A 26483-nucleotide genomic window follows, 5' to 3' on the forward strand; every position below is an offset into this window, starting at 1 on the left:
GCCCCACATCATCACATCACTCTTCCTTATCCAACGGTTGTGACTGCAAAGGTAATCAGTTATCCATTAGCTGTATAATTGGATTAAGTGCCCACACACATTGTATTGCATATGCGAATATTATTGCAATGTCTTACCTTAAGATTATTCGGAAAAAAATCTCTTAATTTCAGATGATGAAGTTCCTGTGGTTGCTGATTGTGGTCGTGGCCCTTGTGGCTGCCGACGATAGCAGCAGTTCTGACGGAGACGACGAAGGAGGAGTCCAAGGGCGCACCGGAGGTGAGGCCGGTTCCCAGAGGTTCTTCGGCCCAGGACTCGGAGGTGCAGGATTTGGTGGCGTAGGATTCGGTGGACCAGGACTTCTTAGCCCAGGAATCGGTGGCCTGCCCATTGGTCCAGGTCTGGGCCCCGTCGGAGGATTCGGTTTGGGAGGTGGGCTAGGTGGATTCGGTGGTGGATACTGTCGCTATTGGTGCCGTGTTTACGGCCAATACACCTGCTGCGACCACCTCAACCCCAACGCCTACCTTTAAAGGAAAGAATAATAACACAAGTGTTGGAGAAGACAAAAAAGAAGATTGCAATCACGAAGGCTGTGAGAAGACCTCTTAGAAAGATCCCTTTGGCTAAGAGGAGAAAGAAGATCAAAACTTTTGCTTCCTCGAACTGCCACCTTAGTTCAAGTCCTAAGGATTCTTCCAACACTTGACTCCAGCTGAAGTTATCCTTTCTACCATCAATACTTAAGAAGTGTCCTTCAGTGAACCGTCCCAAACTGGATTTCAGGAAATTCATTCCAGACTAAAATGTTTCGATTGTGTTGACAAACGCTGCTTCAACGCTCGTGTGTCAACACTGTTTCATCCTAGCTGGGATTCTCTTTCTAAGTCATAACTGTAGGATGTATCCTCCTCATTTCAGTCCTGTTCTCTTTTTTCTTTTCTACTTTTCTCTGTCTTCAAATATCCTTTTGTAAAAATATTTGTAATTACTGTACAGAACGTAAATAAGTTTATTTTATGAAATTGTCGCATCTGCGAAATAAATGAAGAAGATTGATATGGTTATCTTTTTACACGTATCCTAACCCTTGAAGAAATATAAAAAGAAGTTATTAAAGTTTCAACAATCTTCCATTTGGCATTTGTAGTCTTGTCTTATATAAGGCTGGGATAACACTTGGCTATACGCCTTTGCGATGAGAGGATATGGGGAATGATCCTGAAAATTTAAATATCGCAGGCGCTCTTAGATGATATTTCAGCATATATTTTGTAAAACGTAGGACACTGTGCCATACACGACTCATAATGCGGAGTAGGCGACCAGGGGAGATGCACACCGCAGGCACAGAGTAATAAGGGCGATACATGTGGATACATCACCGTGCAATACACCACCACTGTATATGGGATCCCATCACAGTAGGCAAGTTGTGACATCTCAATTGGTCGGGCACTTTGAGGTAGTAATCTTTATGTATGAGGTATAAATGCAATAAGGATCGAGGCATGCATGATCCACGGGACCCCTGTATATAAAATGTTTTCTACTACTGTACTAAAGTATTTTGTATCCTTAAAACAAAAGTGTTTTCCTTCCCAATATATTTCTTTTGTTACGATGTACAGGCTTTGTATTTTATTTGGAATATGACAACGTATTCTCTCTGTATCTCTCTCAATTTACAAACCAGCCTGAACGCGTATGCAGCAATGCATGGTGCCATATCTCCCATAGAGAGATATATCGCATATACAGTTTTGAGAGGCGATTATGTTACCAATAAAGGCAAAACAGAACATGTATAATGCGATGCGTTATCTCCTTGCACACGTTGTATCGCAGGTGCCCGACCATCAACGCACACTAGGTGAAAAAATGGAGCAGGTTTCATTATGTCCGCCAGTGTTGCGACGGCGTGTGTCAACCTGGGATGCATCGCACACATGACGATGCTCATCTCGGTCAGTGGGATTTGGGGCGAGACACACCTGGGATGAAAGGGATGTGTGGTGATATGCTCAAAATTCTGCTAAAATCAACATCTCGCCACATCGCCGTGGCCGTATCGTCCAATGTGATCCCAGCATAATGGAAAAACGGTCAATCCACTGGCTTAGTATCTTTATAATAGAGAGTATGTAGGGTTAGGTATTCTTTGGTAAAGAGAAGCAAGTGATGTACTCTTGTATTCTTCGTAATAATCCTCTTAAGGAAGAACATATTTAGCTATTTATATAGAACGTAAATTTGCTGGTAAAATGTTGAATCATAAAAATTGTTATAATAAGATATGAATAAAAAGCGTAAGTAGCAACAGGTCAGACATCAAAGGTGAAACAAGGCTCATTTAGAAATTAAAGTATTATAAGTTTTTAAAAGTATCTTCATTTTATAAGTGATGAAAAGAACTACCATTAAAGTATCTGAAAATATCCTTTCTAAGAGAGATATAAGTAGAAGAAGGTACATAGTAAAAAAGAACACTATGCACCCATATTGTATAATGTGGACAACACTTGTGGGAAAATGCAGGTTTCCATTTTGCATTTTAAAAAGCACTATTGTGGGATTAGATATAACCAATCAAAAGTTTCTAAACTCACAAACATGATCCAGCAGTGATAGAGAAATCTAGTTTGGTCATAATCAGAAACGGAAAGTGCCAAGTCACTACAAAAGCAAGTCTAAAAAAGCTTGAGGAATCCATAATCCTACCTTTCCATAATCTGCAAACAAAAGGCTCTCTCTCTCTCTCTCTCTCTCTCTCTCTCTCTCTCTCTCTCTCTCTCTCTCTCTCTCTCTCTCTCTCTCTCTCTCTCTATATATATATATATATATATGTGTGTGTGTGTGTGTGTGTGTGTGTGTATGAATATGTATATGTATTATATATATTTGTATTATTCATATGTATGTAAGCATATATAAATATACCCACATTTATATATATACAATACATATAAATGTCTATATATATTTATATATATGCACATATATACTGCATATAGAAATATATGTATATATATATATATATATATATAATTATATATATATATATATATGATATGTAAATTATAGCCATGAGAGGAAAAAATTTAAAGACTTAATTGGAGTTAGTACTATCGTCCTATTAATGACGTCGACAGACTCACAACAAGAATACATAACAGACGTCTGTCGACGTCATTAATAGGACTAAAGTACTAACTCCAGTCATGTCTTTTCATTTTTACTTTGACCTTGTCTATACCACATGACATTTTTTTTTATAAATACTTTATATATTTTATTTCCAAAGTTATCTGTTATTATTTGCAAGTCAGCATGAGAAGGTTCTTTAAGAACATTTTGGAATATTGGTAATGCTACTCCATTACCATAACTCCTATATTATCTATATTTTTTTACTGTCTTGGCAAAACGTCTAGATAGGTTTGCTGAAGGTAATCATCTGTTCCCTAGTTTGCAATCTGGCTTCTGTAAAGCCCTTTGTAGCAAGTGATGCTCTTCTTACAATCTTCATTGCTGTACAGAAATACCTTGATTGCGGTCAGGAAGTTCGAATGATTGGCTTCGATTTTAGTGCTGCCTCCTTTGACTATGTTAATCATGAAGCCCAGGCCACTTCTATTAGACTTTAACTGCCAATATGAAATGATTTTTAAAACTTTATCAATTGCATTACCATCACAACCGCCACCTTTTATTATTACAGTCACCACTGAGCGAAGTTAGGGATTTTGTATTAGAGAATGTTGTTTGCACTTTCTAAGAAGGTGTTCAACCTTATATTTCAAAGTAGTGATTATTATTATTATTATTATTATTATTATTATTATTATTATTATTATTATTATTTCTTTGTTTTCTTTTTCTTTTATTTCTTGATAGAAAATTAGAAAATTCCTTCCTATTCATTCTACATTTCTTAAGGAAAACATTGTTAGCTGACAAATACTGTAGTCAGAGCAATTGACATCAATTTTTTTTAAAGGTATTTATATAAACTGCACAGATAAAATTAGTTTGTATTTTTAATAGAATTTCCTATAGTTACTTTTGCGCTGTACATTAATTAAAGGGAGTCATTTTTACATGGGGATAGGGGATATTTATACAAGAGAATGCTTTCGGCCAAAGGACATCTTAACGACGTCCAAATCCGAGAGGAGGTTTGCACACGTGTTCCTGCAGACAGGTGTCGAAGCAGCACTTGTCAACGCCTCCACATGCACCATCGTTGGAGCAGGTTGCAGGTGGCAGGAAGCTCCTGACGGGTGGGCAGACGGGGCGGACAGGGGGACAGTATCCAGGTTTGACGACTCCAGCGAAGCTCTGTGGTTCATGGGCGCTTTCGCAGCAGTAGGCCTGACCCTGGGGAGTCCTGCACCAGTAGCGGCAGTCGCTTGGGGGCCTAACGGCACCGATACCACCGATGCCCCCAAGACCTCCGAAACCACCTCCAAAACCAGGATTGATTCCTCCCAATCCTCCAAATCCTCCTCCTAAAGCGGGGTTCAAGCCAAATCCTCCGACGGGACCGACTCCACCACCAAAACCACCACCAAGACCTCCGCCAAAGCCACCGTCGAAGAACCTCGTTGATCCCTGGTTATTGTTTCCTCGGGTACGACCTTCGACGCCTCCATCAGCAGCAGCCTGTGCGGCGTCGTCGTCGTTTCCTTGGAAATCGTCGTTGTTGTCGTCGTCAGAGGGAGAAGGGGAGCCGCTATCGTCAGCAGCCACAAGGGCCAAGACGGCAATCAGCAACCACAGGTACTTCATCTGGGAAAGGAAAAAGGAGGCATTTAATTACATATTATTATTATTATTATTATTATTATTATTAAGCTGCAACCCTAGTTGGAAAAGCAGGCTGCTATAAGGCCAGAGGCTCTAACAGGGAAAATAACCCAGTGAGGGAAAGAAACCAGGAAATAAGAGAAGTAAATAACAATTAAAAAAATATATTTTAAGAACCGCAAAAATTGTAACTAAACAAGATTAAGAGAAAAAAGATAGAATAGTGTACCCTCCAGTAAGAAAACTCTAACTCAAAGTTAATGAAATATTTGAAACGGGAAAGTTCAATTAATTTGTTCATTATTGATTTTTCATCCCTTAAAGAAATACCATTGTTTTTAAAGTCTATTTGTTATTGCTTTAACTGAATTGGGCTAGGTTACCTTTGCTTTGACGACCAAGGATGGGAGCGAACTGGTGACTCCAGGCTTTGGAGCAGCTCTTATATCCAGTGGATTCAGTTTCTGACCTTCTGATGTTGCTGTAAAAAATACCGATGGAAATATAGAAACAAAATAGAAGTAGCATCAACAATGTTTTTAGGATTAAAGGAAGTGAGTGAAGTTGAAACTGGCATTCATTCTTGTTTTTGTTAAGCTGGTTTTTTTCTCACTCTCTTGACAGCTCTGTTCTGAGCTGCTGAGCTTATGGTCGGAATTGTTTTAGTAAATGAGATTAGGGAAAATAAACAATTGTCAAAAATTTCAATATATAAATGCGTGTTGTAGTTTTTAAATATCAAATGCATTATCAAAAACCCAAGAGCCTCCTGCAGAAACATGGTTTTTTTTTCTATTCGTAAGAAAAAATATATAGATATCTATATTCCGTTAAATTTATTTTATAAAATAGGCGATACTTTCTTTCATTCAAGGTTTGTGGTGGCTGAATTCGTAACGTCCCTGACTGGTGAACGCCAGACTGGGGTTCGAGTCCCGCTCAAACTCGTTATTTTCTTTAGTCTGTAACCTTACCATCCGTGTGAGCTAATGAAGTGGGGTTTTGGGGGAGCCTACAGGTTTATCTGCTGAGTCATCAGCAGCCATTGCCTGGCCCTCCTTGATCCTAGCTTGGATGGGGTTTTTGGGCGCTGATCATTTACATATGTCAGTCTCTAGGGCATTGTCCTGCTTGATAGGGCAATATCACTGCCCCTTGCCTCAGCCATCCATGAGCGGCCTTTAAATCTTTTAAGTTCGAAGCCTCTATCTTAAACAAAAATCGTTCCTTAGTAATAAACCTTCACGTTCGTTCGTTGTTTTTTTTTTTTTTTCGATGATTGCCAGGTGTGTGCAGACCTGGTAATGATGCATCAAACGAACGAACGTACAAACACGAAGTTCTGCCTCTAAGAACTCGTGAAATATCCTTATTAGATCACGGGAAATATTTGGAGCTACAAATACCACAGAAGAAGAAGAATGACAGTAAATGTGCTGGATTATCTTAACTAAAACTTAATATAAAGCAAGAGTTTCTTATACACTTTGAAATGATGGATTTGATCACAATTAATCATTTTTGAATCAGGTTAACGTAGTATTTTTCGGTATCAGGCAATAGTAATTACATTTTTTTTTTGTTTTAGTACAGTATACTGTAGTTCTTATTGTGATATTAATATTTGAAATAAGGATTATTTCATCAATCATTATTCTGAAATATTAATCTGAATTATCAGTGGATATACGTTCCCAAAGGTAGAAATCGATATTAAAATGTCATTGCGGTTGGTATTTCATCATCATCATCATCTCATCCTACACCACTTGACGCAAAGGGCCTCGGTTAGATTTCGCCAGTTGTCTCAATCCGGGGGTTTTAGCTCACTACTTCACCATTCATCATCATCTATGTTATATGTATATATATGTATATATATATATATATATATATATATACATATATATATGTATATATATATATATATATATATATATACATATATATATATATATATATATATATATATATATATATATATATATATATATACTGTATATATATATATATATGTGTGTGTGTGTATGTATGTATGAACAGTATATCATCTCCTATTCCTATTGATACAAAGGGCCTCGGTTAGATTTTGCTAGTCGTCTCTATCTTGAGCTTTTAATTCAATGCTTCTCCATTCATCATCTTCTACTTTACGCTTCATAGTCCTCAGCCATGTAGGCCTGGATCTTCCAACTCTTCTAGTGTCTTGTGGAGCCCAATTAAACGTTTTGGTAAACTAGTCTCTCTTGGGGAGTGTGAAGAGCATGCCCAAACCATCTCCATCTACCCCTCATCATGATCTCATCCACATATCGCACTCGAGTAATCTCTATCTTTTATATTTATATATATATATATATATACATATATATATATTATATACATATATATATATTATATACATATATATATATATATATATATATATATATATATATATATATAAACTACGATGTCTTTTGATTCCCTAATTATCACATGAGTAATGAAGTATTTAATCTAAAACTAATGTTTCAAATTTTTAGAATTCAAAAACATTGATCAGCATCTCCTAGATCGTTATTAAGTGCATATCTAATGATTTTAGATGAATATCTTTTTAGTAAAGTATATTCTTCATATCTTTGATAAATTCAACTGAAAATCCTTTGGCGAAAACAATATACGAGTTGTGCCATCATTATGAATATATGAATATATTTATAGATAAGGCTGAAGGTTAAAATTGGCAAAATACAAATTTGGTTTTTCATAAGTGGATCCTTTACTTTGAGTAAAGGCCGCGGTGCGAGTTGTGATGTGAGCACAAAATTAGTATTGATGTTCGATAAGTCAATTAATTCGGTTCTTTCTTTCTTTTTTTTTTTTTTTTTTGTTAAGCTTTGAATAAACCATCTGTCAATGTCTTAACTGACGGAAGAGAGATTCTGTGTATTTTATTGTTTATTTAAAGTATTTACCTCAGGTTAATTTCACTAACGTATTTAGGGATATTTGCATCAAGTTTGAAATTGTTATAAGGTTTACCTTTGTGTGCGTATAAATATATATATATATATATATATATATATATATATATATATATATATATACATATATATATATATATGTATATATATACATATATATACATATATATATATATATATATATATATATATATATATATATATATATTAGAACATACAAAGTTGAATTAATGAAAGAGGGGAGAGGTAAACTGATAGAAAAGATAAACGACAGCTGGACAAGGAAGGAGAGAGAGAGAGAGAGAGAGAGAGAGAGAGAGAGAGAGAGAGAGAGAGAGAGAGAGAGAGAGAGAGCAGCATTGTATATAGACAGGAGATGGTAATTTTAACCAGGGTGATGTCAGAAGGAAATTGATAAGTCACGGATAATCGAATATCAATGACTTGGCAGTTGAGAACTTCAATCAAAATTGAAAGTTGAAGACTGCTGACATTACACGTCTGATAGGTCTTCAAATTTTAATAAATAGCTGTTTTTTTTTAATCAGGGATTAACTGAAATAAATAAAACTGGGTTATTTTGAGTCTCTCTCTCTCTCTCTCTCTCTCTCTCTCTCTCTCTCTCTCTCTCTCTCTCTCTCTCTCTCTCTCTCTCTATATATATATATATATATATATATATATATGTATATATATATATATATATGTAATATATATAAATATAGATATATATATATATATATATATATATATATATATGTAATATATATAAATATAGATATATATATATATATATATATATATATATATATATATATATATATATATATATATACGCACACGCTATAAATAATAACGACATGATTGTGTATAGCAATAATAGATTTACTGAGAGAAAAATAATCGTTAATGGTCTGCTTTTAATCTATCTCGTATTACTTAAACTAAAGTCCTGAAAGTATAGCCAAATAAAAAATTTTTACTTTTCATATTTTACCTTTCCATTTGTAGAGATTTTTTTTTCCTTTTTTTCTTTTTTTTACTAGCGGCATAGTTAAAGTCATTGATCGATTTGTTGCACACAGAATCATGGTAACTTCCGAGGACATCGACGGCTTGTAGGGTTGCGAAAACTCATTAAAGGGAGTTGATCCTACCACAAAAAAAGGTACCTAACTGGATTAGATGTTGAGCCGGGTTATCTCTTATGGGTTGCCCTCTTGCTTGAGGGTACATTCGGGCACACTGTTCTATCTTATATCTTATTTGTCTTCCTCTTGTTTTGTTAAAGTTTTTACAGTTTATAAAGTGATATTTTAATATAGTTGCTCTTCTTAAAATATTTAATTTTTCCTTGATCCCTTTCCTCACTGAGCTATTTTCCCTGTTGGAGCCCTGGGCTTATAGCAATCTGCTTTTCCAACTAGGGTTGTAGCTTAGCAAGTAATAATAATAATAACAATAATAATAATAATAATAATAACCGATACTAAGCGGGTGGAAGGGAACCTCAGTTTAATAAGGAACTGGAGAATTATGACAACGCCAAACATTCTTAAATTTATTTCCATCACCAACAAATAACAACGTTTCAAACATCTCTGTGTTCATAATCATGTTCCTGGGTAAAAGAAAGTAAAACAATAAAGAGCAAGCTGTATATAAATATTGTAAACATAAATATTGGTGATGGAAATAAATTTAAGAATGTTTGGCGTTGTCGTAATTCTCCAGTTCCTTAATAATAATAATAATAATAATAATAATAATAATAATAATAATAATAATAATAATAATAATAATAGTCCGTGTCTTGCTATAGGCAAGGCGTTCTTAAACGAACGAACGAACGTTGATCAGGGGCTCTAATATCTGATCTTTTCATCAAAGGTTGAAATTCCTGGCCATTTATAATCCAGGGTCGCTTTGGTCAAGTAGAACCATCACTGCCTAGCATTCTCCTGGACTGGAGATGGAGACCCGCTCAAGCTCGATAGTTTCTTGTAGTTTCTGTAACCTCACCATTCTTGTGAGCTAAGGGTGGAGGGTTAGGGGAAGCCTATATTTCTACAAGCTGAGTCATCAGCAGCCATTGCCTGGCCCTCCTTAATCCTAGCTTGGGTGGAGAGAGGTCTTGGGCGCTGATCATATGTCAGTCTCTCGGGTATTGTCACTTGCCTTTGCCTCTGCCATTCATGATCGACCTTTAAGCCTTAAACCATTAATACTCTCTCTCTCTCTCTCTCTCTCTCTCTCTCTCTCTCTCTCTCTCTCTCTCTCTCTCTCTCTCTCTCATCGCAGTGGACAAGTTGTGACATCTCAATTGGTCAGGCAATTTGCGGTAGTGAACTTTGTGTATGCGATATACATGCGATAAGGATCGCGGGATGCGTGATCCACGGGACTCCTTTATATAAAATGTTCTCTCTCTCTCTCTCTCTCTCTCTCTCTCTCTCTCTCTCTCTCTCTCTCTCTCTCTCTCTCTCTCTCAAGTCATAACTGCATTAGAGTATTAGACCAACTCTTTTTTTTCTATGTCGTCCATCTACTTCAATGAACTCTCTCTCGTTCTGTATGAGAAAGTGATTGTACCAACTGTGATGTATGGATCGGAGTTGTGGTGAACGAAAGTGACGGAGAGACAGAAATTGAATGTGTTTGAGATGAAGTGTCTAAGGAGTATGGCTGGTGTATCTCGAGTAGATAGGGTTAGGAACGAAGTGGTGAGGGTGAGAACGGGTGTAAGAAATGAGTTAGCAGCTAGAGGGGATATGAATGTGTTTAGGTGGTTTGGCCATGTTGAGAGAATGGAAAATGGTTGTCTGCTAAAGAAGGTGATGAATGCAAGAGTTGATGGGAGAAGTACAAGAGGAAGGCCAAGGTTTGGGTGGATGGATGGAGTGAAGGAAACTCTGGGTGATAGGAGGATAGATGTGAGAGAGGTAAGAGAGCGTGCTAGAAATAGGAATGATTGGCGAGCGATTATGATGCAGTTCCGGTAGGCCTGGCTGCTACCTCCGGTCGCCTTGGATGACCGCGGAGGTAGCAGCAGTTGGGGATTCATCGTTATGAAGCTTCATCTGTAGTGGATAACGGGGGAGGGTGAGCTGTGGCACCCTAGCAGTACCAGCCGAACTTGGTTGAGTCCCTCGTCAGGATGGGAGTAGCATACAGAGGGAAGGTCCCCATTTTTCATTTGTTTGATGTCGGCTACCCCCAAAAATTGGGGAAAGTGCCTTGGTATATGGATGTATATGTCAACTAACCTCATTATTACCTCTACATATAAAGCTTTCCAAAAGTGGTCGATTTTATTGGAAGCGGCTCTGTTGGTGATCCGCTTAACTGGGGTTCGAGGCCTGCTCAAGCTCTGTAGTGTCTTTTCTAGTGTCTACAAACTTACCATCCGTGTGAGTTAAAGATGTGGATTTTGGAGGAGCTTATAGGTCTACCTGCTGAGTCATCAGCAGCCATTGTCTGGCCCTTCCTGGTCCTAGCTTGTAAGGAGAGGGGGCTAGGGCGCTGATCATATGTATATATGGTCAGTCTCTAGAGCATTGTCACTGTCTCGTGTCTCTGCTGTTCACAAGCGACCTTTAAACCCTACAATACCCCATTACATTTTGTGGAACAATTGTAATTAGTATTATGCTTTAAAAAAAATAAAAAATAAATCTTTGTAGAAATTTTTTGCAATTTGAGGTAAAGGGATTTCTCCTGGCCACTCCCAAAAGTTAGACAGTGATATTTCTTGTTGGATTCAAATTTGCTTCAAACATTTTAATCAGTTCTATTGAGGAATTTTACGAGAAAGGCACTTTTAACTTCTCGCTATTTACTTTATCTTTATTAGTGAGATTGCTCGAGTGCCATATGGGGATGGAATCATATAGACGGGTGGATGGAGATGGTTTGGGCATGCTGTTCGTTTTCCCAAAGAGAGATTATTTCACCAAACTTTCAAATGGGCTCCACAAAGTCATAGAAGAATTGGAAGACCCAGGCCTACATGGCCGATGAATGGGGAAGTGTTGATTTAAGAGCTCAAGATAGAGACGACTGGTGAAATATAACCGAGGCCCTTTGTATCAATAGGCGTAAGAGATGATGTTGATGAGGATTATCTTTATAATATACAGATATATAATTGGTGGTTTTATGAATAGATAAATAACTGTATGATTTGAATCGATATACTGTATATTTTTGCGAAGAATCTTACGGTGCGTATTAAATTATTAAAATAGTAATACTTAAACGCAAATTATCGTCTTATACTTACGGAGAATTGTATCATTTACGCTATAGGTAAAAAAAAAATAGTGTATTCGGATGTATATTAATTTTATTTTTATATACATAGTAGAAGATAGAAGTAGAGGAATATTTCCAGAAAATCAGTCATTACAAAGGGTATATATCAATAGGATATACAGTCTTTATAAATATTAATAAACTTTTATGTGTATCAATATGTACTGATTTTATTTTCTGATATATACATCGTACAGGGTAAAAAAAAAAAAAAAAAAAAACATTTCTGATCCCAAATTGTACATATTAATGTAATATATATCCTTTGCAGATAGAATGTATATCAGTCATACTTGTGTATATTAATATGTATTAAAATTCTGTTTATTTACATCGCGAAAGAAACTTTTAGAATTCTTCTATCAGGGAAAAAGTCCCTTAAACCTTAACGACCGAATCCGTGGGGTGGCTTGCACACTCTCTCCTGCAGACAGGTGTCGAAGCAACACTTGTCAACCCCGCCGCATTCGTTGTCAACTATGCATGGCTGGGGAGGAGCGAAGTTCCTCACGTTCGGGCACGTAGGGCGAACCGGAGGGCACTGGCCGGGCTTGGTACCAAATCCGCTACTACCGCAGCAGACGAATTGTCCGTTAGGTGCGCGGCAAGAGTATCGGCATCCGGCTCCGAAACCGGGGTTGAATCCGCCTCCGAAGCCAGGTTGGAATCCGCCTCCGAAGCCAGGTTGGAATCCGCCTCCAAGACCAGGTTGGAATCCTCCTCCAAAGCCAGGTTGTAATCCACCTCCAAGACCAGGTTGGAATCCTCCGCCAAAGTTCTGGTTACCGATCCCTCCCAGGACTCCTCCCAGGAGGGCTTGGCCAGCTCCCAGAAGACCGCTCAAGCCTCCGCCGAGGAATCTAGTATTGCCTTGAGTGCCACCAGCGGCATTTCCACCACCGCTGTTACTGCTGCCGGTTCGCCCTTGAATGGCAGAGGAGCTGTCTGAAGACCCATCTCCGTCCGAATCATCTGCTAAGGCAAAGGGCCCGGCGGCCAGGAGGAGAACCCAAAGTAACTTCATCTGGGGAAACGAGAAGTTTGTTAGCTAAGGTCAAAGGTCGTTCGATGAGAATGAGAAGGGAGAGACGTTAAAATGAAGAATAACGGGTCTGGAAATGGAAGTGAAGAATGAAGAATGAATAAAGTTAAATAACTAGGGGGAAGTTTTAAGAATTTAGCTTTGGAAGCATGATTTGAATGAAAAGATGTGGAAATGAATAATGTTGGGTATGAAAGTAGAGAATGAAAAACTGAAAAATGAAATGAGAAAAAACTGGAAAATGAAGAATGAGAAAAGTTCATGGAATTAGGGGGAAGTTATAAGAATTTATCTTGGAGATCATGTTTTGAATGGGAAAATGAAGGAACTGAGAATATATAGAAATAGGAAATGGGTTAGTAAAGGGAAATGACGTTGGAAAATGAGTTAGTAAAAAGAAGTACAAATGAGAGAAGTTCAAGAATGAACAACAATATCGAAGATTTCAAGCAAAGAAAGGAGAGAAACTTTACTTTCATGTTATTATTCATTTTCTTCCCTCTGTTTATTTTATCATCCCCCATCACATCTGCATATAGTTACCTTATAAACATTTTGTTTGTTTGTTACCTTGCATGTTCCACCCGATTTCTCCAATTCTACATCATCTAATATTAATTTGATTTGATAAATTTCCAAGATTCTCCAAAGTCATGGAACATCAGAAAGGGCCAATAACGCTTGCTCTTGCGGAAAATGACCTAGTGTGAAAATACCCATTGAAGGAATATAAACCATTGATGCCAAAATACATGGAGAGAAAGAGATATCTTACCTTTGCCAATGTTAGCGCTCGACTGAATATCTGCGTGTCGTGTTGGATGTACACTACTCCTTATGTAGCCAGTAGGAGAGTAGTTGACCTTGAGGGCACCTCTATAACTAGGTCCAACATTATGTTTTAGAAGAAAACTATAAAAAGATGAATGTGTTTATCTCCTAAGGGCCTTTTTTGTTAAGATTTTATTAAATATTCACTGTATCCATTGTTCGGGATCAATTTGAATATTTGCTGTATCCAATATTCGGGAACAAATATTTGTCGTATCCAGTATTTGGGATCTATAAGCGGAAGGAAGCGAGAGAACCCGTTTCAGGAAACGCCGAGATCAGATCCCGAGTTACTTCAAGGTCCTGTGGACTTGGTCGTTTTCACTCTTACTTAATTGATTACTTTAAGGGCTGCTTTTCTGTTCCTAAACTGCAGGGGAACCCTACTCTCTGCAGGACAACCCTACTCTCTGCAGGACTTTTCATATTTCATTTTATCGTATATATTCCAAAAGGCATTTAGCATTTCACACTGTCTTTAGGAATGATCGGTCGTAAAATATTCAAGCTTTAGCATTAAAGCACTCCCCTCATTATATATATATATATATATATATATATATATATATATATATATATATATATATATATATATATATGTGTGTGTGTGTGTGTATGTATCTGTGTATATATATGTATGTATGTGTATATATATACTGTATATATATATGTATGTATATATATATATATATATATATATATATATATGTGTGTGTGTGTGTGTGTGTGCGCGTGTGCGTGTGTGTGTGGTTTGATTATTCTATAATAAACGATTCTTCTTCTCATAAGGGGTTAATTACTGTAATGTAATTATTTATTGGCCACTTTCCTCTAGGTAAGGGTTGAAGAGACTTTATTTATGGCAAATAGCTCTTCTAGGAGAAGGAAACTCCAAAATCAAACCATTGTTCTCTAATCTTGGGTAGTGCCATAGCCTCTGTACCATGGCTTTTCCTCATGGATTAGAGTTCTCTTGCTTGAGGGTACACTCTGGCACACTGTTCTATCTTATTTCTCTTCCTCTTGTTTTTCTTTTTTAAGTTTTTATAGTTTACCTATGAAAGATAGGATTTGTTGTTGCTGTTCTTAAAATATTTTATTTTGTTTGTTACTTCCCTTGTAGTTTGTTTATTTCCTTGTTTCCTATTCCTCGCTGTGGCATATTTCCCGGTTGGAGCCATTGGACTTAAAGCATCTTAATTTTCTGACTAGGGTTATAGCTTAGCTTGTAATAATAATAATAAAAATAATAATAATATTGATAATAATAATAATAATAATAATAATAATAATAATAATAATAATAATAATAATTAACATCATTACAGCATCAATTGCAAGACTCCGCGCTGGGGCAAGGCTACCTGTGTCCATATAAGGTTTTCAGTCTCTCCCTAAATCAATGTTTATTTGCTAAATTTTAAAACTGTTGAGTTAGATCCTGAAGCTTTAGCAATGCTTATTTGATTAAATAATTGCATATGTTTGTATAATACACTTGATATTTACAGTTGATGAATATACAGAAGAAATCGGTCACTTGTAAAGGGGAGAAAATAGTTAATGGCCAAATTATCGAAATAACTAAGATTTTGTTCTAGGTAAATTTACTTTCTTCGAATGAATTGCTTACGAATATATATCTTTTTTCTCTCTCTTTGGTTTAGGTTAGTTAAGTACATTAGGTTTCCTGGCTTATTTGCCAGTGAATCATTTGACAAAACAACTCTCCTGACAACGTATCGCTGAAATTTCTTCAAATCTATAGTTTTCTGATTATTATTCTTATTCTTATTATTGTTATTATTATTATTATTAGTAGTAGTAGTAGTAGTAGTAATAGTAGTAGTAGTTGTAGTAGTAGTAGTAGTAGTAGAAGTAGTAGTAGTACTTGCTAAGCTACAATCTTAGTTGGACAAGCAGGATGCTATAATCCCAGGGGTCCCAACAGAGAAAATAGCCCAGTGAGGAAAGGAAACGAGGAAAAATAGAATATTTTAAAAACATTAACAGCATAGAAATATATATTTCCTATATAAAATAGAAAAAGTGTAAAAAAAAAAAGAGGAAGAGAAATGAGAAAATGTCATTGTTTTGGCATGTATTTTTGTTTACAAATTCAGAATGCACAACGATTGCTGCCTCCACTTGAAGGTTTAAAGGTCGCTCATGAATGGCAGTGGCAAGGGACAGTGTCATTGTATTGGAACCTTAGCTAATCCCACGCCAGCATACAGGGAGCATTTAACTTTGCCCCAGCAAATATATGTGTAAAGAAAAGTAAGTTTTATATATCTGTATTTACTGTTTAGGCCTATATATTTCTAGCACATGCGAGTCATTAGGTAGTGCCATAGCCTCTGTACCATAAGTTTGGACGTCATTTTCACAAAGACTTCAAACTTGGTTCATATTTGAGTGTATGAAAAACAATACTAATTAATGTATGTAAAGGTCAAAGGTCAAGGTCTAGGTCGAACAAAAGGTCGAGAAATAAGCTGCTGCGGCGGAGGTCTGCGCTTTACTGAGTGCCCCTCTAGTTTTTTTTTATTATTTTCACCCTTTTTGGGCATCTTGTAAGTTTTCTTTGACAGCAATTCACTCCTTTGTGAATACATCGATGTGGTCTATGAGTGAACCTCCTTGTCAGTCCTTAGTATTTCCCATGTATGGTTTGGGTAATGCCATCAGTACAGGACGCATGGTGCACTGTAGGCATATAGAAACAGTGTTTGCACCGTCCAATCGGCATACAACGCTTCCAGAAGGCTAAAATAACTGCCAGATCGTTGCTCAGACAGCATCTGTAACGTTTGCAACGCTTCCAGAAGGCTAAAATTACTGCCAGATTTTTGTTCAGACAGCCTCCATAACGTTGTTTACAATGCTTCCAGAAGGTTAACATTACTGCCGGATCTTTGTTCAGAGAGCATATATAACGTTTACATTGCTTCCAGAAGGAAAAGATCTGGCAATGATTTTATCCTTCTTGAAGCATTGTAAACGTTATAGTTGCTCATTGAGCAAAGATCGGACAGACCTAACTACACCCACTTTTTAGCTTTCTACATTAATCCCATTGCCTTTACTTTTCTCCCCTCTTGCTGTCAAACTTCTTAGAACTTTTGCTGCATAGATCAATTATGGGATTTTTTTTCCAATTATGGGATTTCTTCCAATTATGGGATTTCTTCCAATTATGGGACTTTCTTTCAATAATGGGATTTTCTTCAAAATATGGGACTTTCTTTCAATTATGGGATTTTCTTCCAATTGTGGGATTTTCTTCCTATTAGGCTATGGGATTTTCTTCCAGTTATGGGATTTTCTTCCAGTTATGGGATTTTCTTCCAGTTATGGGATTTTCTTCTAATTATGGTATTTTCTTCCAATTATGGGACTTTCTTTCAATTATGGGATTTTCTTCCAATTGTGGGATTTTCTTCCAATTGTGGGATTTTCTTCCAATTATGGGATTTTCTTCTAATTATGGGATTTCCTTCCAGTCATGGGGTTTCTTCCAATTATGGGATTTTCTTCTAAATATGGGATTTTCTTCCAATTATGTAATATTCTTCCAGTTATGGGACTTTCTTCCAATTATGTGATTTTCTCCCAATTATAAGACTTTTTTCCAATTATGGGATTTTCAATCCTTTCTGGTTGCTCTCTAATAAACGTCAAAGTCAGTTTTCATATCTTATGATAATTGAGTCTTTAAGATGAAAGTGGCTGATTATACTACTGGCATCTGATTGTCAGTAGATGTAGCTCGCATGTTTTATATATTAATTAGGTTTCCATTTATTCCATTTAATTGCATGACATGTCAAACTTGATAGTATTAGTTACTTGAATGCGAACAGTCAAGTCAATGCCAGGTCTCTCTCTCTCTCTCTCTCTCTCTCTCTCTCTCTCTCTCTCTCTCTCTCTCTCTCTCTACTAATTTTGAAAGTTACAGATGACCTTTCACGAATATTTATTAGGTACCTTAAACACCTTGACAGAAACATTGTAGTGGAGTGCAAGTTTATATTTTTGTATTGAAATTATAGTTATAGGAGCTAAGTTGTATAGAAATGTAATTGGAATACATGTCGCCAGCTGTTTTCCTCGGTTTAAATTGAATTCTTTATTGCATGCCGCATCCAAATGCAAAATGTATTGGTCAAGGGTAAGGAGTTTCAAATATATCGCCAGTTTTTTAGGGCAGAGAAGTAGAGACATGGCTTGGCTAGAAGACTGTGGTCACTGAAAAGAAAAATTTACATCCAATAGACTTATTTTTAGGCTCGAGGATACACTCGAACACACTATTCTATCATATTTCTCTTTTTGTTATTTTGAATTTTTATAGTTCATATATGAAAGATTTAGTCCAATGTTGTTATTATTCTTAAACTTCTTGCAGTATATTTCCTTTTCTCACTGAGCTATTTTCCCTGTTGGGGCCCTTGGGCTAATAGCATCCTGCTTTTCCAACTAGGGTTGTAGCTTAGCAAGTAATAATAATAATGATAATAATAATAATAATAATAATAATAATAATAAGACATCAGATCTTTTGTTATTATTAATAGCTAAACTATAACCCTAGTTGGAAAATAAAATGCTAAAAGCCCAAGGACCCTAACACGGAAAAGTAGCCCATTAAAGAAATTAAATAAGGAAAACCATGCTATGAAAAGGGAACAGGCTGATCTTAGTAAAACTAGCATACGTTATATGGCTCTCTTAATTCGGCGTTTTGATTAACATGTTAACCATGGACTTTGTGACACCAATTTAACACACAAAAATCTAAATCATCACTTATTGTTTTCGTATCACCAATTAGATTCGTTTTTAGCTCTAGTCCATTTGTAACAATAAGTGATTTTTTTTACATATTGTTAAAATTGTAAGAAACATTTAATGGTATAAATTAGTTTTCCAATGCTATCAGGATGAAGTTAATTTATAAAAAGTAGAATGGTAAAACACTCCTTTTGATAATTAAAGTTTAAAAGTTAATTGATTGATAAAAATGTAACATTTATTTTATTTGGAAGAAGTAAGACTCATCGACTTAGAAAATATAAAGTTAATTTGATAGTAGTATTCTAGATTTTAGATCAAAGCATATAGTAGTATTTCAAACTCACAATCAATGCAAACAATATTATTTTAAACTCGATCAAAGCATATAGTAGCATTTTAAACGATCGATCAGATCATATATTAGCTTTTTAAACTCGATCAAATTATATAGAAATCATTTTAAACCCTGATTAGAGCATATAGTATCATTTTGAACTCAGAATTAAAGCATATAGTATCATTTTGAACTCAGAATTAAAGCATATAGTATCATTTTGAACTCTCAATTAGAGCATATAGTATCATTTTAAACCCTCGATTAGAGCATATAGAATAATTTTGAACTCTCAATTAGAGCATATAATATCATTTTAAACTCTCGATTAGAGCATATAGTATCATTTTGAACTCGATTAGAGCATATAGTATCATTTTAAACTTTCGATCAGAGCATATAGTATCATTTTGAACTCTCGATTAGAGCATATAGTATCATTTTGAACTCTCAATTAGAGCATATAGTATCATTTTGAACTCTCGATCAGAGCATATAGTATCATTTTAAACACTCGATTAGAGCATATAGTATCATTTTGAACTCTCGATTAGAGCATATAGTATCATTTTGAACTCTCGATTAGAACATATAGTATCATTTTGAACTCTCGATTGAAGCATATAGTATCATTTTAAACTCTCGATCAGAGCATATAGTATCATTTTAAAATCTCGATCAGCGCATATAGTATCATTTTAAACACTCGATCAGAGCATATAGTATCATTTTAAACACTCGATTAGAGCATATAGTATCATTTTAAACTCTCGATCAGAGCATATAGTATCATTTTAAACTCTCGATCAGAGCATATAGTATCATTTTAAACTCTCGATCAGAGCATATAGTATCATTTTAAACACTCGATCAGAGCATATAGTATCATTTTAAACACTCGATCAGAGCATATAGTATCATTTTAAACTCTCGATCAGAGCATATAGTATCATCATTTTAAACTCTCGATCAGAGCATATAGTATCATTTTAAACTCTCGATCAGAGCATATAGTATCATTTTAAAATCTCGATCAGCGCATATAGTATCATTTTAAACACTCGATCAGAGCATATAGTATCATTTTAAACACTCGATTAGAGCATATAGTATCATTTTAAACTCTCGATCAGAGCATATAGTATCATTTTAAACTCTCGATCAGAGCATATAGTATCATTTTAAACTCTCGATCAGAGCATATAGTATCATTTTAAACTCTCGATCAGAGCATATAGTATCATTTTAAACACTCGATCAGAGCATATAGTATCATTTTAAACACTCGATCAGAGCATATAGTATCATTTTAAACTCTCGATCAGAGCATATAGTATCATTTTAAACTCTCGATCAGAGCATATAGTATCATTTTAAACTCTCGATCAGAGCATATAGTATCATTTTAAACTCTCGATTAGAGCATATATTATCATTTTAAACTCTCGATCAGAGCATATAGTATCATTTTAAAATCTCGATCAGCGCATATAGTATCATTTTAAACACTCGATCAGAGCATATAGTATCATTTTAAACACTCGATCAGAGCATACAGTATAGTATCATTTTAAACTCTCGATCAGAGCATATAGTATCATTTTAAACACTCGATCAGAGCATATAGTATCATTTTAAACACTCGATCAGAGCATATAGTATCATTTTAAACTCTCGATCAGAGCATATAGTATCATTTTAAACTCTCGATCAGAGCATATAGTATCATTTTAAACACTCGATCAGAGCATATAGTATCATTTTAAACTCTCGATCAGAGCATATAGTATCATTTTAAACTCTCGATCAGAGCATATAGTATCATTTTAAACTCTCGATCAGAGCATATAGTATCATTTTAAACTCTCGATCGATCAGAGCATATAGTATCATTTTAAACTCTCGATCAGAGCATATAGTATCATTTTAAACTCTCGATCAGAGCATATAGTATCATTTTAAACACTCGATCAGAGCATATAGTATAATTTTAAACTCTCGATCAGAGCATACAGTATAGTATCATTTTAAACTCTCGATCAGAGCATATAGTATCATTTTAAACTCTCGATCAGAGCATATAGTATCATTTTAAACTCTCGATCAGAGCATATAGTATCATTTTAAACACTCGATCAGAGCATATAGTATCATTTTAAACTCTCGATCAGAGCATATAGTATCATTTTAAACTCTCGATCAGAGCATATAGTATCATTTTAAACTCTCGATCAGAGCATATAGTATCATTTTAAACACTCGATCAGAGCATATAGTATCATTTTAAACTCTCGATCAGAGCATATAGTATCATTTTAAACTCTCGATCAGAGCATATAGTATCATTTTAAACTCTTGATCAGAGCATATAGTATCATTTTAAACTCTCGATCAGAGCATATAGTATCATTTTAAATTCTCGATTGGAGCATACATTATCATTTTGAACTCTCAATCAGAGCATATAGTATCATTTTAAACTCTCAATTAGAGCATATAGTATCATTTTAAACTCTCGATTAGAGCATACAGTATCATTTTTAACTCTTGAACAGAGGATATAATATGATTTTAAACTATTTATCAAACCGTATAGTGGCATTTTACACTTAAAGCATATGATAGTTTTTTAAACACTTGCTCAAAGCATGTATTACCATTGTAAACTCTATCAAAGCATATAACAGCATTATTTTTCATCTCTCGATCAAAGCATATAGTAGCAATTTAAATCTATCGTTGCATATAGTTTCATATTAAGCTCTTGATCAAAGTATATAGTAGAATTTTAAATCAATCATTGCATATAGTTTCATGTTAAGCTCTCGATCAAAGCATATTGTTGCATTGTAAATCAATCATTGCATATAGTATCATATTAACCCCTCGATCAAAGCATATAGTAGCATTTTAAATCAATCATTGCATATAGTATCATATTAAACTCTCGATCAAAGCATTTAGTAGCATTTTGAATCAATCATAGCATGTAACAGCATTTTAGTCTCTCGATCAAAGCATATAGTAGCAATTTAAATCAATCATTGCTTATAGTATCACATTAAGCTCTCGATCAAAGCATTTAGTTGTATTTTAAATCAATCGTTGCGTATAGTATCACATTAAGCTTTAGATCAAAGCATTAAGTAGCATTTTAAATGAATCGTTGCTTATAGTATCACATTAAGCTTTCGATCAAAGCATTAAGTTGCATTTTAAATCAGTCGTTGCTTATAAGATCACATTAAGCTTTCGATCAAAGCATTTAGTTGCATTTTAAATCAATCGTTGCTTATGGCATCACATTAAGCTTTCGATCAAAGCATTTAGTTATATTTTAAATTAATCGTTGCTTATAGCATCACATTAAGCTTTCGATCAAAGCATTTAGTTGCATTTTAAATCAATCGTTGCTTATAGTATCGATTAAAGCATATAGTATCTTTATAAATTTCCCATCAAAAGATATACAGTAGCAGCATTTTGAACTATCGATCAAAGCATATAGTAGCATTTTAAATCAATCATTGCATATAGTTTCATGTTAAACTCTCGATCAAATCATATATTATCTTTAAATTTTCCGTCAAAGTATATACTGTACAGTTGCAGCATTATAAACTCTCGACCAAAGTACGTGTGTACAATACGATGGCGAATTTTGAAACCAGCATTATAATAGACATGTTAAGTTGAATTTACAAAAACGAAGTAACAGTCGCATGACATTTACTTACACCAAGGATGGCTTCTCTTAAACTGCTACCACTTGCACCAGAAATGTTAGTGATAAGATCCTCTCTTAAAAGTGGCATGATTCTGCCAGATTAACTTTGGGAAATTTCCCTTTAGGTTTATTATTCATTGGTTCATTCCAAGAAAGCATTGAGGCACAAGAAAAAATCTCCTGTTGCAGTATTATTATTATTATTATTATTATTATTATTATTATTATTATTATTATTATTATTATTATTATTACAATCATAAATATCCTGGTGCAGTATTATTATTATTATTATTATTATTATTATTATTATTACAATCATAAATCTTCTGTTGCAGTATCGTCATTATTATTATTATTATTATTATTATTATTATTATTATTATTACAATCATAAGTATTCTGCAGCAGTATTATGATTATTATTATGATTACTATTATTATTGTTGTTATTATTGCAATCATAAATCTCCTGTTGCAGTATCATTATTATTATTATTATTATTATTATTATTATTATTACTATTATTATTATTATTATTATTATTATTATTATTATTATTATTATCATCTTGTATGGATACTGGACAGTGTAGTTTTCATCAATCTTTGATCAACATTCCTTGTTATTATTATTATTTTTTTAATGTTATTATGATTCTAGTAGACACAACTCATCTCACCTGAAGACATTTTAGAATTATCTTAAGCAAACAAATCGTTACCGTTCATGTGGGATGGGAACCTTAGCTTGGAGGGTGGTTCAAAAGACGACCTGGTATTTTATCAACAGCTAATGCCTGGTCTTCCCTGTTCCTAATTTGGGTAGATATAAGATATACGTGAAAATGTTGTTAAGATCATTTCTCTAAAACATAATGACTTGCACTTTGCCTGTGTTGCTCATGATAGAATTTGTGTAAAAATAGAAAAAAATAAAAGGTCAAACTCTTGCCTCTTACGTAGCGAGCTGGTGCAAGCGGAAGCGGGTCAGGACATAACCTTGGATCCTGTTTAAAGGTCTAAAGTCCACTGTTGAATGGAAGGGGCAAGGGATAGTGACATTACCCTTTCAAGCAGGACAATACCTTAGAGACTGACTATATATGCATATGATAAGCGCCCCAAGCCCCCCCCCCCCCTCTCCACCCAAGCTAGGACCAAGGAAGGCCAGGCAATGGCTGCTGATGACCCAGCAGATACACCTATAGGCTCCACCAAACCCCCCTCCTTAGCTCACAAGGATAGTGAGGTTGCAGCGACCAAAGAAACTCGCGAGTTTGAGCGGGACTCGAACCCCAGTCTGGCGTTAACCAGTCAGAGACGTTACTATATCGGCCACCGCAATCCTAATGATGTTCTAAATTGTAACCTTTTAGGATATTTTAGATTGAATGCAAATCTTGGCCCCTCCTGGTTTTAGCAAAAGCATCCAGACCTGCCTTGCGAGTCATTCAGTTATTTGTTTCAAATAAAACGCTAATGCGTTAAAGAACTTTTGGGACTAAAGTTCTTATAAATGTGTTCATCTCTTATAAGCAAAAATGCAAATAAATTTTCCATTGAATGAATAACTTCTTGGTTCTTCGGTGCAATTATTTTTCATAATTTTCGTTTTCTAGTGTTGGCTTTTGTCACTTTCATTTCTTCACAATGTTTTTTTTTCTTTCCGGTCTTTTTTTATCTTTTGTTTAGGTTTAATGAGGTCTTTTGGATGCTCGTCATTTATACATCGATTTGAAAGGGGAGGAAAGAATGGTTTCAGTAACTAAATTCAAAGAGAAAAATTCATATATATATATAATATATATATATATATATATATATATATATATATATATATATATTTATATATATATATATATATATATGATAAATTTTGCACATTTTTACGTGTTTTTCATATTCAAATAAGCCATATATATTTTGATATATTAATGTCTGGATTCTCTTAACGACCTCGGGATCAGAGCCCCAGGCGAAATCTCACAAAGACAAGAGCTTGGCTCCGGCCGGGAATCGAACCCTGGTCGGCAAGCTTATATAGACAGTGACTAACCCATTCGGCCGAATGGGTTAGTCACTGTCTATATAAGCTTGCCGACCAGGGTTCGATTCCCGGCCGGAGCCAAGCTCTTGTCTTTGTGAGATTTCGCCTGGGGCTCTGATCCCGAGGTCGTTAAGAGAATCCAGACATTAATATATCAAAATATATATGGCTTATTTGAATATATATATATATATATATATATATATATATATATATACACACATATATATACATACATACATATATATATATATATATATATATATATATATATATATATATATATATATATAAATATATATATATATATATATATATATATATATATATATATATATATATGTATATATGTCTTATAGGGATCTACCTCTAGTGTCTTTAAATGAAAGGCAAAGTCACTATCAATATTGCCGCCAGTGGTTCCAAAGTTAGCCGGAATCCAAGTGTTATTATTACAATCCTAGTTGGAAAAGCAAGATCCTATAAGCCCAAGGGCTCCACCAGAGAATATAGGTCAGTGAGGAAAGCAAATAAGTAAATAAACTACGAGAGAAGTAATGAACAATATAAAATATTTCAAGAACCGTAACAACTGCTAACTGCAGTTCTGGATTTACCTGGTGTGAGATCTCTAGCTCTCCTGGCTTTCATACCAGCTAGAATTACCTGACTTCCCGAACCACTAGTATGAAAGACAGTGGTTTAACGAAAACCTTTTAGTAGGACTTGGGTCTAACCAGGTAAATGCTGATAAACAATTACCACTTGGTTTATACTTCTGGTGGCTAGATTGGTAGCGACCTTGCCTTTCTTATGATATCACTATTATTATTATTATTATTATTATTATTATTATTATTATTATTATTATTATTATTATTATTATTATTTGCTAACCTACAACCCTTGTTGGAGAGGCAGAATGCTATAAGACCAGGGGCTCCAACAGGGAAAATAGGCCAGAGAGGAAAGGAAACAAGGAACAATTAAATATTTTAAGAACAGTAATGGCATTCAAATAAAAATTTCCTATATAACTATAAAAACTTTAAAAAAATAAGAGGAAGAGAAATAAGATAGAATAGTATACCCGTGTGTACCCTCAAGCAAGAGAACTCTAACCCAAGACAGTGGAAGACCATGGTACTGAGGCTATGGCACTACAAGAGTTCGATCCTTATATGAGGTGGAAATTTATTTCTATTCGTGCACCGTGTTGTGTTGATTTTCATCATATTGACTCATCAAGGGTAATTTGAATTAAAAGCTATCAATTTGGTCACCTCTTGGATCGGGAAGTTACAGTAGGCATGAAACAGTAGTTTCCCCATGTATATCCTGAAATACAGTTAGCACTTAGGTTTCAACTTTAGTTTAGTGCTTCTGGTGGCGTGATTGATAGCGACCTTGCCTTTCAATTGAAGACACTAGGGTTCGATTCCAATTTGAGGTTGGACATTTAGTTTTTGAGCACTATATTGCGTTGATTGTCATCCATGTATATATATATATATATATATATATATATATATATATATATATATGTATATATATATATACATATATATATATATATATATATATATATATATACATGTATATAT

The 26483-nt window shown here is 34.8% G+C and overlaps 2 protein-coding genes across 3 annotated transcripts in view; one reads left to right on the top strand and one right to left on the bottom strand.

Moving 5' to 3' along the window:
- The window catches only part of LOC137654785 (uncharacterized), a 262756-nt gene that overhangs the window by 184742 nt on the left and 51531 nt on the right, over positions 1-26483 (top strand). The window lies entirely within an intron of this gene.
- Positions 4026-5218, bottom strand: LOC137654421 (uncharacterized PE-PGRS family protein PE_PGRS24-like). The gene is made up of 2 exons (XM_068388024.1): positions 5196-5218; positions 4026-4794 (listed from the first exon to the last, which is right to left on the bottom strand). Exon 2 carries the CDS (start codon positions 4792-4794, stop codon positions 4156-4158), a length of 639 nt encoding a protein of 212 aa, XP_068244125.1. The 5' UTR covers positions 5196-5218; the 3' UTR covers positions 4026-4155.

Source organism: Palaemon carinicauda, chromosome 15 (assembly GCF_036898095.1).
Source record: "Palaemon carinicauda isolate YSFRI2023 chromosome 15, ASM3689809v2, whole genome shotgun sequence".
NCBI lineage: Eukaryota > Metazoa > Arthropoda > Malacostraca > Decapoda > Palaemonidae > Palaemon > Palaemon carinicauda.

Coding starts and splice junctions, on each gene's coding strand:
- LOC137654421 (XM_068388024.1), bottom strand. CDS start 4,794: ATGAAGTACCTGTGGTTGCTGATTGCCGTCTTGGCCCTTGTGGCTGCT.